Source organism: Lepidochelys kempii, chromosome 3, assembly GCF_965140265.1.
Source record: "Lepidochelys kempii isolate rLepKem1 chromosome 3, rLepKem1.hap2, whole genome shotgun sequence".
In the NCBI taxonomy this organism is placed as follows: Eukaryota; Metazoa; Chordata; order Testudines; family Cheloniidae; genus Lepidochelys; species Lepidochelys kempii.
Window position 1 is genome coordinate 39,197,260 of NC_133258.1, and position 19,704 is coordinate 39,216,963.

The window sequence follows — 19,704 nt, forward strand, 5'->3', positions numbered from 1 at the left end:
TCTCCCGAGCAGGAGCCCAGGCACCAAGCCACGTGCGGGCTGGAAACGAGCCCGAGCAGAAAGGCTCTGGCAACCGGGGTGGCCCGTTACCGCCCCAGCCTTACCGCTAGGGGGCTCAGGGGGAGCCGCTGCCCCACACCAGTCACCCTGGGGCGAGGCCGAGCCTCCAGCTCGCGACCCTAGGGAAGGGGGGTTGGTCTGGTGACGCCACAATGGACCCTTAGAGAACGGACTCCCGCGGTGCCGCGGCTCCGGCTGCCTCAGAACCCGGGACACGCCCCCTGTCCCGCCCAGCCCGCTCACAGAGCGGAGCCGGGCCTCTCCGCCGCCAACCAAAACATTGACATGTGCGTCTCGCGCTCCACAGTCACGTGACGCGGCCGGTTTGGCAAGCCCGTGACGTCACAAACGTCGTAACCAATCGAAAATCATACTTCCGGGTAGCAACAAGCGCCGCGGCAAGCGGCCAATCCGCGGGAGCGGGCGGCTGGGGACTTTAGCCTCGCTGTTAGTTCCATCATCAGCCCTGGAGCTGCTTGGGGTCCGTCAGGTGAGCGCTGCGCGCCGCGCTTCCCCGGGCCTGCCGCGGGGCCAGGGCAGCGGGAGCCAGGCCGGGGTTTGCGGGGTAGGGCTGCTGGGGGCGGGGCTGGCGCTGAATGGGGCGGGGGCCTGGGCGGGTTGGAACCAGAGCTGGAGGGGGCTGGGGCAAGAGGGGGGCTGGGCTGAGGTGGGGGGGGGCTGGAGTAGGAGAGGGAAGGGATCGGGGGCTGGGGCAGGGATTGAGGGGCTGGGACAGGAGGGGCAGGGATTGGGGGGCTGGGCTGGGGCAGGGATTGGGGGGCAGGGGTCGGGAGGGCTGGGACGGGCAGGAGGGGGCAACGGTGTTGTTTGGATGGGGCTGAACATGGAGAGAGGGTTGCTGGGATCAAGAGGCTGGGGCTGCGCTAGGCTGGGGATGTCTAGAGGAGCAAGGAATAGGATAGCAGTGGGCTGTGTGGTTGGGCAATGTGGGAAGTGAAGGCAGTTGGGGGAACAGATTTTTACCCTAGGTTGCTGGGGGCAGGAGTTGCTGGAGTTAGAAACCGGGTACATTTAGGAGCCTGCAGATTAGGGAAGAGGTGAATTTAGAGGCATAGGCCTAGTGGTCCAGGGTAGGGAGTGGCAGATGGGTTTCTGGGTTTGAGCGAGGCAGCTGTCTGTCATGGGGAGGCATGGGAGACTTGCGATGGGAGGCCATGAAAACTCTGGGGATTCAAGGGAGGATGCTGTATTCCTTGGTTGCTGAGAAGGAGCCAGGGAGTGAGCAGGGCTGGTGATAGAAAATGAGGAGATGGCTTTTCAGCAGGGAAGTCCTCATGGTGCAGAGTCCAGAGTGCTGAACGGGGAGGGATGGAGTAGTGTAGGATCACATCTTTCTAACTTTGTCTGATGAGGGATTTTCTGTTCTGAATGGGACTTTAAGTGCTGTCAGTTTCATGTGTGATGCTTTATCCACCCCACCACAAGCAAAACAATCTCAAAAATGCCTTGCAATTCTTTACTCTGTCAAGATTTCCCATTTCTTTTGAGGAAAGGGTGGAGACCCAAAAAAACCAAGAAACCAACTCTTATTTGTGCTTTCAGTGCTTGGAAACCCAGAAGCTAAACAATATCTGTTTTTTTCTGTAGTGCCAATCACTGCAAATCAAATAACCAAGTTTATTGTAAATTATCTGTTGTGTGAAGTTGGAGGGTAAGTTTTTCAGGGAAAGAGATGTGAGGAAAACAAAAATATAATGGGTCCAACATTCAGAAGTCTAGAGAACTCTATTCTTGCTGTGGTGGTGCAAAGGAGTTTTCTCCGCATGAGGTAATGAGATCATGAAAATCTCACTCTATGTAAGAGGTATGTATAATTGTATAAAGTTCATATGGGCTGGCAGCTCTTAAAACTGGTGAGTTCAGGAATAGCGAAACTTTGTTCAGCTGAGGGCTATGTTAGTAGTTTTCCAGGAGATGAGGAGGATCAAAGCGAAGGCTCAATTCTGCAGCTGGACCATTTTCTAATGTAGGGCCCTGTTGGCTCTAATTTCCTTAAATGCAGCTTCTCTTGTTTTCTGGCATATCTGTAAGAGTTTTGAGCCTGAGATGCTCCAGGAGAGAACCCAAGTTCATAAAAGCAGATCACTGCATAGCGGGTTATAATCTCCATGGTCTATGTACAGTAATGCCCCACTTAACATCCTCTCACTTAACATTGTTTCAATCTTACATCCGTGGTCAATTACAGAACATGCTCCATTTAAAGTTGTGCAATGCTTCGCTATAACATTGTTTGGCTGCCTGCTTTGTCCACAGCTGGCAGTTCCCCTATCAGATCCCCTCCACGTCTCCTCCACCCCACAATGCCTCCCGCCCGCAGGCAGACCCTGTGGATCAGTGCCTTTCCCCTCCTCCTCCTCCTCCTGCCCGCAGCAATCAGCTGGCTTGCGGCATTCTGTAGGGAGGGGGGAGGAGCAAGGACTCAGCGTGCAGGCTCCCCCTCCCTCCCCTGCTGCCCAAACACCGCAAACCAGCTGATTGCTGCGGGGAGGGGGAGGAGTGAGGACGTGGTGCACCTCCCCTGCCTCCTGCCCTCGGCAATCAGCTGGCTTGCGGCATTTGAGAGGCAGGGGAGGGAGGGAGAGCCCGCATGCCAAGTCGTTGCTCCTGATCCCTCCCTACAGAATGCCGCAAACCAGCTGATTGCCGTGGGCAGAAGGCAGGGGAGGGAGCGGGGAGGAGCAAGGACGTGGCATGCAGAGTAAAAATGGGGGGAAAGAAGAGGCGGGTTAAGGGTGGGGGCTTGGGGGAAGGGGTGAAGTGCGTGGGCCGAGGGTTGAGCCCCCCCTCCCCCACCCTGGTGCTTGCAGAGGAGGGGAAGCTGCTGGCTGCGCAACGTGCTTCTCCTAGCCTACAGCACCTTCAGCCTCCTTGCCTGCCTCATTGTCTCCAGTGCCAGTGGGCTGTGCCTGTGTGGGGTAAGGCGGGGGTACCTCCCAACTTATAGTACTGTACTGTATGGCAAAAAAAAGTTTTCCTGGAACTAACCCTCCCCCCCCCCCCCGTTTACATTCATTCTTATGGGGAAATTGGATTCACTTAGCATCGTTTCACTTAGAATCATAGAATATCAGGGTTGGAAGGGACCTCAGGAGGTCATCTAGTTCAACCCCCTGCTCAAAGCAGGACCAATCCCCAACCAAATCATCCCAGTCAGGGTTTTGTCAAGCCTGACCTTAAAAACATCTAAGGAAGGAGGTTCCACCACCTCCCTAGGTAACGCATTCCAGTGTTTCACCACACTCCTAGTGAAAAAGTTTTTCCTAATATCCAACTTAAACCTCCCCCACTGCAACCTGAGACGATTACTCCTTGTTCTGTCATCAGCTGCCACTGAGAACAGTCTAGAGCCATCCACTTTGGAACCCCCTTTCAGGTAGTTGAAAGCAGCTATAAATCCCCCCTCATTCTTCTCTTCTGCAGACTAAACAGTCCCAGTTCCCTCAGCCTCTCCTCATAAGTCATGTGTTCCAGTCCCCTAATCATTTTTGTTGCCCTCCGCTGGACTCTTTCCAATTTTTCCACATCCTTCTTGTAGTGTGGGGCCCAAAACTGGACACAGTACTCCAGATGAGACCTCACCAATGTCGAATAGAGGGGAATGATCACGTCCCTCGATCTGCTGGCAATGCCCCTACATATACATCCCAAAAAGCCATTGGCCTTCTTGGCAACAAGGGCACACTGTTGACTCATATCCAGCTTCTCGTCCACTGTAACCCCTAGATCCTTTTCTGCAGAACTGCTGCCTAGCCATTCGGTCCCTAGTCTGTAGCGGTACATGGGATTCTTCCGTCCTAAGTGCAGGACTTTGCACTTGTCCTTGTTGAACCTCATCAGATTTCTTTTGGCCCAATCCTCTAATTTATCTAGGGCCCTCTGTATCCTATCCCTACCCTCCAGCGTATCTACCTCTCCTCCCAGTTTAGTGTCATCTGCAAATTTGCTGAGGGTGCAATCCACACCATCCTCCAGATCATTTATGAAGATATTGAACAAAACCGGCCCGAGGACTGACCCTTGGGGCACTCCACTTGATACCGGCTGCCAACTAGACATGGAGCTATTGATCACTACCCGTTGAGCCTGACAATCTAGCCAACTTTCTATCCACCTTATAGTCCACTTAAAGTCACATTTTTCAAGAACATAACTACAACGTTAAGTGAGGAGTTACTGTTTCTCAAATAAAGATTGGTGAGAAGCATGTTGCAGCATTTTTAGCTAGAGCTAGACCAGAGGTGGACAAACTACAGCCCATGAGCCACATCTGCCCCGCAGGACCCTCCTGCCCGGCTCCTGGCCCGGGTGGCTAGTCCCTAGCCCCTCCCCGCTGTTCCCCCTCCCCCACAGCCTCAGCACGCCACGCCGCTGGCACAACGCTCTGGGCAGCCGGGCAGCGCAGTTGCAGAGCTGCGACCTGACCCGGTGCTCTGGGCGGCGTGGTAAGGGGGCAGGGAGCGGGGGGGTTGGATAGAGGGCAGGGGAATTGGGGGGTGGTGGTCAGGGATTGGGGGTGTGGATGGGATTGGGGCGGTCAGAGGGCGGAGAACGGGGGGTTGGATGGGGCAGGGTTTCCAGGGGGCAGTCAGGAAGCGGGGGGGTTGGATGGGGTGGCGGGGGGCAGTCAGGGGCAGAGGTTCTGGGGGCAGTCAGGGGACAGGGAACAGTGGGTTGTGGATGGGATAGGAGTCCCGAGGGAGCTGTCAGTGGGCGAGAAGCAGGGGGGTCGGATAGGAGGCACAGGCCAGGCCACGCCTGGCTGTCTGGGGAGACACAGCCTCCCCTAACCGGCCCTCCATAGAATTTTGGAAACCCGATGTGGCCTTCAGGCCAAAAAGTTTGCACGCCCCTGAGATAGACAGATATTTTCATCTTGTGCAATATTAAATGTTCTCTTTTTTTAATAGAAAAACAATATTTTTGTTCTTTTTTTTTTAATAGAAAATTCAGGTCATCATGTGCTAATCTCACATGGAGTTATTGACTTTCTGTGGCTGTGTCTCACCATGGCTTTCTCCACAAGAGTTTTATTGCTAATTAAATTAGTTGTTTCCTAGTGATTTTTTGTTTTGTTTTGTTCCACCCGGGAAGTATAAATATGCTTACTTGCCCTAAACATGGGAGGTCATAAAAGTGTAAGAAAGAAAGACCTAAGTGATCCAGATTCTAGATACAAGTTTCTAAAGTTTATGTAGGAGCAGCAAAAGTATTGTCTGATGTGTGCATTTGGCTGCCACTTCCATTAGTATTTTTAAAACCTTCAATCCAGCTATCAGTTTTGTAGGGGTAGAGAAAACATTTACTGAATTTTTATTTCCTAATGAAGACTTTCATTTCAGTCCCATTGGTTTGCAGGTCATCTTTAAGGCTATAAAGTAATCAAGAGTTTATTGACCATGTATACAAAGGCATGTTGTTTTGAAGCAGACACAACTTTTATAGGAGTGTTTATGCATAATTGTACTGACTCACTCTGACTGACTCAGTCTCTCAAAGTTCAAGAGCTTAAAAAAAGAAAAATTAACTTTTTTTTAAAAGAATTGAATTTATTCGCTATTTTACTAGGGTTTCACTGATGATCAGTTGTTCCATTTTATATCCTTCCTGTTTGATGTAAAATTTGAATGACACAGTTTTAAGTTCGAGTCCTACCCATATACTTGCACACCTGCTTACCTTTATGGATGTGAGGAAGCCCATTGCTTGATATGGGAGGGAGGAGGGAACAAACCTTTACATTTATTTGTGGAGAAAACTATGGTAATCCCAGAAGCCAGTGCAGCCCTTTGTCATCTTTAGAGTCTTTAATATCAATACTTCTGCTGCCAATAAAGGAAATAAGTTAAACATTAAAAAGAGAGTTCAATTTCTTCTTTTTTAAAACAATGTGATGCTAGTAGTAACTAATCAAGCCCTATACAAGATCACAAAGCAATACTTGAATCTCTCTGTATTGAATTTCTTTGCTGCCTTAACATTCCCATTCATGTTCTTAAATGTCTTCATAACTTTAGTGGGACTATTCACATGCATTCCATCCAGTCTGTAATGACTTTTGATGCTCTGAACTCCTCCCATGTTGTCAGTATCTTTCTGGTAATGAGATGCCCAAAAACAAACATTAACTGGTGATTATTTTGTCTATGTTCCAGTTCTTTCTGTAGCACTTAACACATTGACTTAATGTAGCCGGATCTATTTTTTTTCCTTTGACACTCTAGTGGCATAGCTCAGATGGTGACTGTCACAAACACCTGAACGCCAGATATTTGATAAGAAGGATAAAACAGCCTTTTATAGGAACAACATTGCCTTCAGTGCAGCACAATGTATGCAGTTTAAAGAAATGACTGAAACACTCTGCCTTGGAGAGAGATGTACTCCTGCGGACAGATTTAAAAATTGAAGTTCACCTACTAGAAGCTGCAAGTGAAGAAACAGGAGAAATTAAAGGCAGAACTAAAAGTAGGAACATTAACATTAATACAAGATGGTTTGAACATGAGAAGCATCCTGATTAAGGCTTCTGATTGTCCTATTTAATGCTATTGATTTTAGGGTTTCCAGCCCTCCAGGATTGTCGTGGAGTCTCCAAGAATTAAAGAGTAATCTTTAATTGAAGATTATGTCATGTGATGAAATCTCCAGGAACCTCCAACCAAAATTGGCAGCCCTAATTGACTTTCTCTCTCTCCCTCTCTCCTAAAAAACAAAAAACAAACAAAAAAACCCTACAGAATATTGTGTCCAGATTGCCATTAAGGAATCTAGGAAAATATAATTGCAGCTTATGCCATTTGCACAACCTATACTATGAAGTTGTTCAGCACACTATTTAACACTCATGGAGGAAAATATGGGTAACGCCTCCCGCATAGAACAGTTTAATATTTTCAGCCAAAACATTTTCCCATTAGAAAAATGAAGGGTGTTTTATTAAACAAATTTGAGGTGTATGATCCCCTGCAAAAATTAGGAAACATCAAAATGGAAATTTTTCACTTGGAATTGAAATTTTTTGTTTGGTTTTCAGGTTTTGAAAATCAAATTTATTTTTTTTAGCATTTTGGACTTTGTCTTTTCCATTTCTCACCTTTCTTTTTGTTTTCTTTCCTACTGAAAACAATAAAATGAAATCTAGACTTTTTCTTTTTGCCATTCTATAAATTTTCAAACCTTTTCCAAAGTTGGAGAAATTAGTGGCAAAAGGAAAAATGAAACAGAGTAAATTTGCCACTCTGTCAAAGAAAGAGAGAAAAACAAATCCAATATTTAGAAAATTCATTTTTTTTTTCAAAAGTATTTTGTTTAAAATTTTGGAATAAAGAAATTGTTCCATGTCTCAAAACTCTTTTTCATTTTTTTACCAGATCTCTATAACAGATTGTAGAATTTCAAAAATATAAAATAAATATAACCCATCATCAGCCTCATGTTTAATTGACCGAATAAAGATATTAATGGCTCAATTTCCTTATGACACATTAGAACTCTCAGAATGATTGTGTCTCTGTACTAGTATCCGGCTATCATAAGTGTATTGCAATTTATATGAAGGGGCTTTGATCACAGCTCACATTAAACAGCAACGAGCTCTACAGAGAACTACTGCATTTAAAAACATAGCCAAAGGATGTTTTGGAGCACCTTACAATTTGCTAATGCTACTGTGGGACTCTCAATTGAAATCTGGCTTGATCTGGTTAACAATGAAGAACTGGAAGTATATATGACAACACTGAAAATATATTAGGAAAAGGCGTTGAACTTTTCTATTACTTAGCCAACATGACTGATCTCATAATAAGAGACTAAAATGTGGTGTCTGGAGCATAATCCTGAGTAGAACTGGCCAAAATTATTTGGTCAAAAGAAAAAAAAAAAAAAAAAAGAGAACTTTGGAAATGTGAAACCAAACATCAAAATGAAACATTTCAAATTTGGGGGCTAGATGTTTAAGAGCATATAGGCATCATTCATAAAACCCAACAAGGAGGAGATGGTGCTACCCTCTTAATACCCAGTAGCCCAGTGGTTAGGGAACTGATGTGGGAGACCCAGATTCAGGTCCGCACTCTGGAGCAGGGACTTGAACCCAAGCCCCCCACTTAGGGTGCATAGTTCCTTCAACCAATTTGGTGCAAAATTGTATAAGAAAATTCATGGAAGACAGGAGAGATGAATTATAATTGTCAGTTTTACAAAATCTGCACTTCTGTCCAGCCATTTAGGGCATGTTTACGCTCCCCCGCAGTGTGGACTAAGACAGGGATGGCCAACCTGAACCTGAGAAGGAGCCAGAATTTACCAATGTACATTGCCAAGGAGCCACAGTAATATGTCAACAGCTCCCCATCAGCTCCCCCACCCACCTTCCCCCAGTGCCTCCCACCTACCGGCAGCCCCCCCAATCAGCACCTACCCCTCCCTCCCCACACCTCCCAATCAGCTGTATCGGCGTGCAGGGGGCTCTGGGGGAAAGGAAGGAGAAGCGAGGGCACTGCAGGCTGAGGGGAGGGGGCGGGGCCTGTGGCAGAACCAGGGATTGAGCAGTGAGCACCTCGCGGCACATTGAAAAGTTGGCACCTGTAGTTCCAGCCCCAGTGCCTATTCAAGGAGCCACATATTAACTTCTGAAGGGCCGCATGTGGTTCCGGAGCCACAGGTTGGCCACCCCTGGACTAAGGGGATGTGAATAGCTGTGCACGCAAAAGTGCTGCACTCCCCTCTGGCACTGGAAGTGCAAACTTAAATGTCCCAAGGGGACCACACAGAGGAATTACAGTGCAGCTCTTTGGTGCGCACTGCTGTTCACACCTTCTTAGTCCAAACTGTGGGATAGTGTAGACATGATATTAGTATTTAATTAACTGGGAACTCCTGTGTTTCACTTAAAGTTCACAAACGTTTTATTTTGAATAGTATACCTTTCTTTGTATGTCTCAGGAATAAACATCCACTGAATCACATAGTGTCTTTTGTTCATAAATCTTTCATAGATTTTTCACTTTTTTTTTTAATATGGGGAGGTGGAAAATTCCCAAGATTTATTAGCATGTAGTTTTTCATTTTTTGTTTTTGTTTCTAATTTCTTTTTATTGTATTGTATCCTCACATGTAGTAACTCCAATTTACTATCTTTCATGAAGTTCTCTTACTTCCAGAACAATAATGATCTCTGACCTAACAATCTCCTGTTCATGCATTTTACACATGAAGGAAACACTTCATTTCTTACTGCAGGTATTTTGAAGGGAACCTGGGGTTGAGAGAGGTGGGATTTGGGTGTGTGCCCTCTTGCTGATTTATTAAATAACTGAGTTTAAAAAGTCCCCCACAATTTTCAAACATATGTGCTGCATTTGTGCCTTAGAAATACCATGAATGTCATGTTTAATCTTGCCTGTTTTCTGGAGAGAGAACTTGGAAAATCAAGAATTGTAGATTGGAAACTCACTAACTCCTTAACAGAAGGAGCTTTTGTATCTTTAACAAGTTTTTCTTTCATCTTTTTGACTTGTTTGCATTAAATACATGTTAACAAAACAGCTCTTAAATTATCTGAATAAAAATCATTTCCTTTCTCAATTTAATCAGCTTTCAGTTCTCTTGTATCTTTGTCAAACTTACTAGTTCTCCCTCTCTTTCAGAATTCTAGGGGGGGGAAGGTACATGACTCCTGAATTTCTAATGCAGTAAAAAGTTTATTTTATAAAATTGCAGGTCATCCTTTTATGCATCACAAAGGAGAAAAAGGAACAGCTTTTTCTTTGCCAGACACTGTTAACTGTAGAAACCTAATTTTTCCAAAACTTGATTGCCCTGTTTAAAATGGGGGAAGGTGGAGTAATGAATTAGGAAGTGTGAGGGAGTTTCTGAAACATTTCCAGGAATATTTAAATTTAAAATATACCTGTCATGAATAAACTACTTATTGCTTATAGGGAAACCATGCCATTTTTGGGCCAAGACTGGAGATCTCCAGGATGGAGATGGATTAAAACAGAAGATGGTTGGAAAAGATGTGACTCCTTCAGTCCAGAACTTGAGGATGAGAGCAGCCAGCTCAACAACATCAGTCACACTGTGTAAGTTTCAGAACAAAGATTAATAAAATTCAACCAGGAAGTAGGAGGGATTGTGTTCATCGTTTAAAGTTTGCTGTAACAGGGTGTGTCTTATTCAAACTGAAACTTTTTTTGTGTTCTGCACGTTCTTCTCATCTGCACTTATTAGCAATGCAGAGCTGTAATCACAAGCACCTTGGACAGGGAATGTCAATCAGCATTTTGATGAGAGGAAATTATTTGAAACTCCAACTTTGGTGGGGGGGGGGCAGGGAAGAGGCTCACTTGATATGTGATTAATTCTTATATTCAAAATTTATAGTCTCCTAGAATAATGGGAAAACATTACCATAACTTTTAATCAATATTTTAAGGAAGATGATATGATTATCTAGAGTGTAGCAATAATACAAGGTAGTTGGTAAAATTTACTTTTTTTTTTTTTTAAGTAACATCTGTCCACCTTGCGGTGATGTTCACTTGCCAAATGGCTGCTCTAGATATCTTAGTAAACTTGGATAATTTATGTACTTAATAGTATATTACAACTAAAAGGTATACAACTTTTGCAAGACTTCTAGTATTTTCATGTGTCGGGACAAGGTGGAATAGGGTGTTAGTTTAGCATCTCTGGAAAACTGGGGTCAAATTTAGCCACTGTTACAAGTGAAAGTTGATGGCCTCATAATAGTCCTTATTGGAAAGTTGCCCAGATCAGAACTGCCAGGCAATATGTCATGAATGGCAATTTTCTCTTAGAGCAGTGGTTCTCAACTCTGGTCCACCGCTTGTTCAGGGAAAGCCCCTGGCACGCCGGGCTGGTTTGTTTACCTGCTGCGTCCACAGGTTCGGCCGATCGTGGCTCCCACTGGCCGCGTTTCGCCGCTCCAGGCCAATGGGGGCTGCAGAAAGCGGCGCAGGCCGAGGGATGTGCTGGCCACCCTTCCCGCAGCCCCCATTGGCCTAGAGCGGTTAACCGCGGCTAGTGGGAGCCGCGATCGGCCAAACCTGCAGATGCGGCAGGTGAACAAACTGGCCCGGCGCGCCAGGGGCTTTCCCTGAACAAGCGGTGGACCAGAGTTGAGAACCACTGTCTTAGAGAGACAATGTGGTTGAGATAATATCTTTTATTGGACCAACTTCTGTTGGTGAGAGAGACAAGCCTTTGAGCTACACAGAGTTCTTCCTCTGACCTGAAGCTTGTCTCTCTCACCAACAGAAGTTGATCCAATGAAAGATATTACCTCACCCAGCTTGTCTCTCTCTAATATCCTGGGACTGACATGGCTACAACTACAGTCTTCTCTTAGGACAGTAATTGAAATGTATTCTACGTAGGAGCACTACAGATTAAGATGCTTTAATAGTGCAGTGTGAAGCTTTCAGAACTCTTGCCCACATTCAGTCTGATTCTAGGTACCATTGTTTGTATCTGACTTACTTACCAAAGTCATCCTCAGACATCATTGATAGGGTTTTCAGGATTCAAATGTTAGGCATTAAAACCCTGGTCCACCAACTTCAGTGGTAGCCGGAAGACTTTCTGTTAACTTTAACTGGCATTTGATCAGACCCTAATTTAAAGCTGCCACCTTGTGCCTTTAACCCATACGCAAACATCATTGATATTACTGGAAATTCTCTGCAATGAGTCAAGCATGCATTTGGCTCTTGAGATCCATTGAGAAATAAACCTGTTTAATGTGTTAGTTAATTTGAGAGTGGAATAGTATATATTGCAAATTTTAGTAAACTTTTATGGAATAAATGATCTGTCTTTCTGTAGTTCTGTTCCTGCTGAATTTATATTCGTTCCTTTCCCCCAAAATTAGTCGGAGGACAGTGCTCTTGGTTAGGACCTGCAGTGTAACCAGTTTACCATCCTGAGGAAAGGGAGCATACAGTGTTCAAGTCGTTAGTTCATTGAAAACGGCAATTAATGTACGAATGAGCACAGTATGTTAATTGATTTGGGTGTGGAAAAAATAACTGAAAAGGTAATTTATTAGCAAATATGGAAAACCTTGTGTCGATGTGCACCCTGTGCTCTAAAAATGCTTCAACTGGTCATGTTTCAGACTAGCAGCCGTGTTAGTCTGTTTTCGCAAAAAGAAAAGGAGTACTTGTGGCACCTTAGAGACTAACCAATTTATTTGAGCATAAGCTTTCGTGAGCTACAGCTCACTTCATCGATGAAGTAGTGAGCTGTAGCTCATGAAAGCTTATGCTCTGATAAATTTGTTAGTCTCTAAGGTGCCACAAGTACTCCTTTTCTTTTTTCAATTGGTCATGTGCAAAATGCAATCCTAAATTGTTGAGTGACCAAAGAGTGAGTTCTGTGCCCATCTCTTTTAAACCCATCTTGAGACTTGCCTACATCTCAGACGTTGCTGCTTTCTACATACCATCCTTCTCTCTGTGCTTATCTATCACAGACCTTTCTGGTTTTTCAGACAATTTCCCTAGCATGAGTGTGAAAGGCTCCTTTTCTGTAACTGCTCTTGTTGTCTGGAACCGTATTCAGTTATCCTTTCATCTTATCAACTCTTGCCTTCAGATATCTTCTGAAACAGATCCTTGCTCCTTTGCCTGTATCCCTTAAATAATAGTTGCAGTTGAAAAATAAAAACAGGAGACTTAACTCTGTGGCATTTTGTGAAAGAGTATATGTAAAGTTATGTAATTGTTAAGACCTACTTGTAGAGATTTCTTTGTGTTAACTTAATGGAAGTTTCTTAGTACTATACATATGAATTATATGTTTCTGTTCTTGTAAGCAAACATTTAAATTGTCAAGGACTTTGTTCTGTTTGTATCTTCATATTTTATTTGATTCCAGTGTTGACTGGAAAAAAAAACCTTAATTTCTCTTTTTGTACTTAGTTTCCTCTTCACAGTTAGGAAATGGTCCAGCTTGAGCTCTTAGAAGTCTATTGATCTTGAAATTCTATAGCTTTCTTTTCAAAGGAACTAATCTGCTGCTATTTGAAACATTTTTTCTTAAGTATCTGTTAAACTTAACATGAAACTAGATATAGAAGAATAATTTTAAGTTTTTCAATTTCTAAACAGACGCTGTGGTGAATTAGGACACTTCCAAGTGATTGCATATGAAATACTTAGAGTTACTGTGGACTTTGCATCTGTTCTGTAATAATTTGTTGAATTCCCTTTAAACTTGAATGTCCATCTATAGAATTCCATTCTCACTGTTAAACACCGTATATGTAATTATTTGTGCAACATGAAACCATACATCCATTTTTGCTTACTGGTTCTACTATAGCACTCTAAGCTCCTTTGAAACAAAAAAAAAATACAGAAATTGAATGACAACTAATCCCATCAACCCCTTTTTACTTTAGAAAATGGAATGTAGCACTGAATGAGGAAGAATAAAGCTTGATAAAATGTGGGACAATTAATTTCAGCTAATGGAAGTAGCATGTTGTAAGTGGTCCTTGAGTAGTATTATATTATACTGCATCCATGAATGTGCTGTGTGCTTTCTTTATAAAGGGACAACTGTGCTTAGCAGTCTAACTGTTCCTTTGCAGTCTGTGTAAGTGGGTAGGCAAGAGCTATACTTCTCATTTTAGACAGGTTTCTAACAAGTCTATTAAAAAAAAAAAGTCTATTCTCCAAAAGTGGATTTACCAAAAATTTTTTTAAAAAGTCTACAATAACACTAATTATAGTACTTGGAAGTTTGCTGGCTTTGGGGAACAGCAATTTCAAATAAGAACTTTTGTTGGTTTTTATCTATAAAATTCAAACATAGTCTTTCAAGGACAGTTACTATGTAATGGTAATGGACTATTTCCTTAGGCTTAAACTGCAGTAAAAGGTAATTGTGATGCTATTTCCCTCTCTCTAAAATCCATCACTGGGAGAGGAATGGAAGTGTGTGCGGGTGAGTGAAGTTGTTTAACTTGCTTTGTGAGTCTGTTTCTGTGACTTGAATTTCTGCAGGGCAAAAGCTAAACATAGTTTTTGCTGTGTAGGACAATATTTCTGGTGTTAAAAAGATCTTCATCTAAAAGCTTCCAGTGTCCTGTGTTAGGTCACTTTGATAAAAGACAGTTTAACACTCAATGCTGGATTTAACTAGTATCAACAAATAGCTATGGATTGATGTAATTTAATGTTTGCCTTTTAATGCCTAGGCATGGGTTGTTTTCAAATGCACTTTTACTTGCCCTGGTGACTTGCAACATCTAGGCTATTGCTGATGCTTCTTACATCTAAACTTACAATGAAAAATAGATTCATATGGCAAACTCAGCTGTTTTAATATAAATGAATACTCATGAGTGGTATAAGGCTTGTATACACTTTTTCTGTCAAAGAGTGATGCTGGGGAAATAAAAGCAATTTTACTCATTGTTGAGCTTCAGTGCCCTATAGCAGTGGTTCTCAAACTAGGGCCGCCGCTTGTTCAGGGAAAGCCCCTGGTGGGCCGGGCCAGTTTGTTTACCTGCCGCATCCGCAGGTTCGGCCGATCGCGGCTCCCGCTGGCTGCGGTTTGCTGCTCCAGGCCAGTGGGGGCTGTGGGAAGCGACGTGGGCCAAGGGATGTGCTGGTTGCCCTTCCCGCAGCCCCCATTAGCCTGTAGCGGCGAACCGCAGCCAGTGGGAGCCGCGATCAGCCGAACCTGTGGATGCAGCAGGTAAACAAACTGGCCCGGCCCATCAGGGGCTTTCCCTGAACAAGCGGCAGGCCTAATTTGAGAACCACTGACCTATAGCTTTAGCGATTCTGTTTATCTACACAAGGTTGGCTGCCTTCACAGTGAAAACAATCTTAGTTATCAGTGTTTTGTAAAAGTAAGCACTCTTGCTTATCTTTATGTCTTTGTATGGTTAGCGTTGCTGTTTCCTCTAGTTATCTGCTGACCTGGAAAGAAAAGCCTTACTTTAAGAAACTGCTTTGACTTTATGCTGGGCTCTGGAGTTTTTTTCTTAGCTTAAAAAAAAAATATTTTTTAATGTACAGGTGAGTAGTTTTTTTCTTTGGTTCATTGGCTTTTTTTAAAAAAAAATATATAAATGTGATAAAAAGAGGAACGGGAGCTGGAGGGACTCTTAATTTTTTGCTTCTTGAGAGTATATTAAGTATGTAAAACCATTGCAAAACAGCATGATCAGAGCTTCTAATATAGTTCTTCAGATAATCTTCTTGGGTCACCCTCTTATCACTGGACTATATATGCATCATTTAAGGTTGTGACAATTTGGGGAATCTGTTTATGTAGGACTTACGAATTGTGGTGGTAATTGTACTATTAAATGCCTCGATGCAGATGTGAAATCCACCATTTGGTGACACCTGTAGCATGTCTCTCCCAGACTACGTACAGTGGTGGATTGTTAGTCTGTAATGGTCACCTATTTAGGTGGAAGCACTTTGGTACAATGGGTTGGCTGAAGCCTAGGAGAACCAGTTCAGCCATTTTTCTCTGCAGGAGGGTGGAGAAGTGGAGAGAAGAAAATTCCCAGCAGTTACAACAAAGGAACCAGGCGCTAGTGGTGAGACGTATAACACTAAACTCAAGAGATTCAGTGAGACGGGAAGCGTTGTGCAGGAGATGGGAAGAAATTGGTATGCTTTTGTGGGAGGGTTGTGCGCGTTTGCGGAACCAGTCAAGGTAGATAAAGCTAGCTGACCTAGGAACGCTCCATGATTTTGGAGAGACCCATGAGCTGCAGGAAAAGGATCCCAAACACTGCAGAAAGCTCTGGCCAGGCCCAAAGAACTCTCTAGAGTGGTAAGGAACCTGAAGCAGGGAAAAACACACGGGTGTGTTCATTTTTTTTTTTTATAGATCTGTATATTTGTTATGCCACATAAGTGAAGAGTAATGATATTTGATGATCTTGTACAATGTCTGTCTGTTTGCTTTCACTATTTTGTACCGCTGAAGAGGTAAACTGCAAACCAGAAGAGGAGATTCTGAGAAACACTCAAAAACTGCTGGGGAAGGCAATGGGAAGACAACACTAGTTGCAGGGCCTTAGGCAATTGGACTGCAGGATTTCCACTATAAAGAGTGGTGTCAGACATGAGGTCTGCACCTGGAGTGCAGGCCTAGAGGCTCAAAGCCTGGGACAGTGCCTAAGACAGGGGTTCTCAAACTGGGCGTTGTGACCCCTTAGGGGGTTGCAAGGTTATTACATGGCGGGGGGTAGCGAGCTGTCAACATCCACCTGCAAACCCCGGTTCACCTCTAGCATTTATAATAGTGTTAAATATAAAAAATATGTTTTAATTTATAAGGGGGTATATAATATATAATCAGAGGCTTACTGTGTGAAAGGGATCACCAATACAAAAATTTGAGAACAACTGGTCAAAGCTCTGCCTAACAGCATCAAGCTAGGGGCAGGTGGGATTCAGGGTTGGATCTCCTCACAGCAGTCTGGCAAGTGTCCAGGTGGGGGAGCTCAACGAAATCGGTGGCAGGTATTCAAATGTCTATCAATAAGGTAGATATTTTATTGGATCTATTTATTTGTAAATGCCTTTACTCTCTTGTGTAACTTAAACAAAGAGATTTTTTATTTGTGTTTTGACATTAATGTATAATATTACATTTCCAGTTTCTTGACTGGCTGAAGCAGTCTGATATGATTTACTATTCAACATTATTGGCTGTAAAATAAGTGAGTAATTAAATAAATCAGGCAATAAATTCTGCACTTGATCAGAATTCCTCCTTTTAAAGTTGAAAGTTATCTGATATGTATTGTGTCTCTCATTTGATCACGCTCCAAGAAGGATTTACTACCTTAAAAGTAAATACAACTACTGGTTTTTCTTAAGCCGTAGTTATATAAAAACTAGCCTTCAGTCAGAAATTTCCCTTCTGCAAAATAACTCTCTAAGTCTTTGTTTTGGGGGAATTGTATCACCGTCTTGCTAAGTTTTCTGTGCCTTAGACATAATTGTAACACCTTTGCTTTAAAATAAATCACAATTTAGCACAATACATATGTGCTGTAATTCGTGTTAACATGTATTCAAATAGTGGATGAAACACTTAGATCAAGGCATAAAAATGTGCATTGTGTTACAAAGTAAAGAGGTTTGTATTAGCATTTTGTTCTTTGCATTTAGCAGAGCAGATAAAACTTTTTTTGTAAAAATTTATTTGAAAAATCAAAATTTGGAAAAATTCAGCTCTAGGGTCTACAGTGTTTTTTCTCCGAACACCCTATTGACAGTTCTTTCATTAATTGTAGAGAAGATAAAAATAATCCAGGATTTGGGGGGATATAAAACTTGCTTTAGTTGTTAACCAAACACTTCAACTGTTTTTTTGGCAGGGAAGCTTAACTGTGTAGTGAATTACTGTTCAAGAATAGACTTTAAGGTCCATTATGGTACATGTTTCTATATTACTGTTATACTCTCGCTACCTGGTGTGTGTGTGTATATATATATATACACACACGTGCGCACGCGCACACACACAAAGTTAGTATGTGAAAGTCAAAATACATCACTAAAATTAATTTCCCACCTCAACAAAAGCATGGTGATTTTTAAAAAAATGATTTTCCTGTTTTGGTTACTTCATAGGGACGTATTGGTGCAGACATACATTGTTGAGGATAATGATAGCATTTTGCAATTAGATTGCTATCCCTTCAAACCCACCCCACCCCCGAAAATCTCTAGTACAATAGCACTTTCCTCAATATTGTAGAGAGAGCCTAAAATAACTAATGTTGTGATCCTAGTCAGATAATCTCTGCTACAACGATCACTTCACTGAAAGCTTTGCTAAATTGTAGCAGTGGCGTTTCAGTTGTATACTGTGTTTCTGTGACATTTAGTAAATGGAAAAAACGTATTCTCATCAGTTTTTGCTGCAAGAGATCATGTTCCCTTAGAGTGCCAAAGCTTGTTACTGGCCTTCCTCAAAATAATATATGTGAATGGAAGAAAAGGGAAGTTGATAGTAATGAGAAACTAAGAATTCTAAAAAATGTATAAAGGAAGCAAATGGACACAAAGATATCTATGGTTGGTAGAATTAAAAACAAATAAGGAAGTCAAGTATATTAGAAATAAAAAGAATCCTAACAATGGTATTGGTCTATTACTATATGGAAATCATAGAATTATCAATAATAATGCAGAAAAGTCTGAAAGGGTCAATAAATATTTCTCTTTATTTGGTGGGGGGTGGGGGGGTATGTAGTCATATCTGATATATATCTGATATCACTCTTTCCATTCCACTAGTATCTCAGCAGGATGTTAAACAGCAGCTACCAAAGTTAGACATTTTTAAAATCAGCAGGTCTGGTAACTTGTGTCCAAGAGTTTTAAAAGAGCAGGCTGAGGAGCTTACTGGACCTTAATGTTGCTTTCACTAAGTCTTGGAACACCAGGGAAGTTCCAGAAGATTGGAAGAAATCTAATGTTGTGCTAATGTTTAAAAAAGGTAAACAGGATGACCCAGGTAATTATAGGCCTGTCAGTATGACATTGATCCCAATCAAGATAATGGAGCAGCTGATATGAGATTTGATTAAGAAATAAAGGAGAATATATAATTAATGCCAGTCTGCATGGGTTTATGAAAAAACAGATCCTGTCAAACTAACTTGTTACCTTTTTTTTATGATAAAGGAAACAGTGTGTTAATTTTAATATACTTAGATTTCTGTAAGGCATTTGATTCGGTACTGCATGACATTATGGTTAAAAAAGCTAGAATGATATAAAATTAACTTGGCACACATTAAATGGATTAAAAACTGGCTAATTCATAGATCTCAAAATGTAGTTGTAAAAGGGGAATCATCTTTAAATGGTGTGGTATTAAGGATGTTGAGATTGGTTCTTGGCCATACACTGCTTAACATTTTTACTAATGACCTGGGAGGAAACATAAAATCATCATTGATAAAGTTTGCAAATGACTCAAAAATTGGGGGAGTGGCAAATAATGAAGATGACAGGTATCTTACACAGAGCAATCTGGATCACTAGGTAAGCTGGGTGCAATAAAACAATGTGTTTTAGTATGACTAAAAATAAATGCCTACATCTAGGGACAAAGAATGTAGGCCGTGCTTTCAGGACAAGATACTCTGTCCTGGGAAGCAGTGACTCTGAAAAAGATTTGGAGGTCATGGTGGATAATCAGCTGAACATGAACTTCCAATGCAGTGCTGTGGATAATGCAATCCTTGGATCCATAAATGGGTATCTCAAGTTGGAGTAGAGAAGTTATTTTACCTCAGTATTTAGCACCGGTGCAACCACCGCTCGAATACTGTGTCCCGTTCAGGTATCCACAATTTAAGAAAGATGTTGATAAATTGGAGAGGTTTCAGAGAAAAGTCACAAAAAAGTTTAAAGGATTAGAAAACATGCTTTATAGCGATAGATTGAGCTTCTTCCATCTATGTAGCTTAACAAGGAGAACAAGAAGAAGTGACTTGATTACAGTTTATAAGTACCTACATGGGGAACAAATATTTAATAATGGGCTCTTCAGTCTAACAGAGAAAGATATAACCTCATTCCAATGGCTGGA

At 42.4% G+C, this 19,704-nt stretch overlaps 1 protein-coding gene across 5 annotated transcripts in view; it reads left to right on the forward strand.

Annotated features, from left to right (window-relative positions):
- The first annotated feature begins 436 nt into the window (after nucleotides 1-436).
- FBXO25 (F-box protein 25) overlaps nucleotides 437-19,704 on the forward strand; it is a 63,302-nt gene continuing 44,034 nt past the window's right edge. The window contains exons 1-3 of one of the 5 annotated variants that reach the window (XM_073336175.1): nucleotides 437-550; nucleotides 6,306-6,549; nucleotides 10,029-10,172. In XM_073336175.1, the coding sequence (XP_073192276.1) occupies nucleotides 10,036-10,172 (137 nt within the window). In that variant the 5' untranslated portion in view covers nucleotides 437-550; nucleotides 6,306-6,549; nucleotides 10,029-10,035. The remainder of the gene's footprint in view (nucleotides 551-6,305; nucleotides 6,550-10,028; nucleotides 10,173-19,704) is intronic. The other 4 variants (XM_073336174.1, XM_073336178.1, XM_073336177.1 and 1 more) reach the window with 4 other exon arrangements.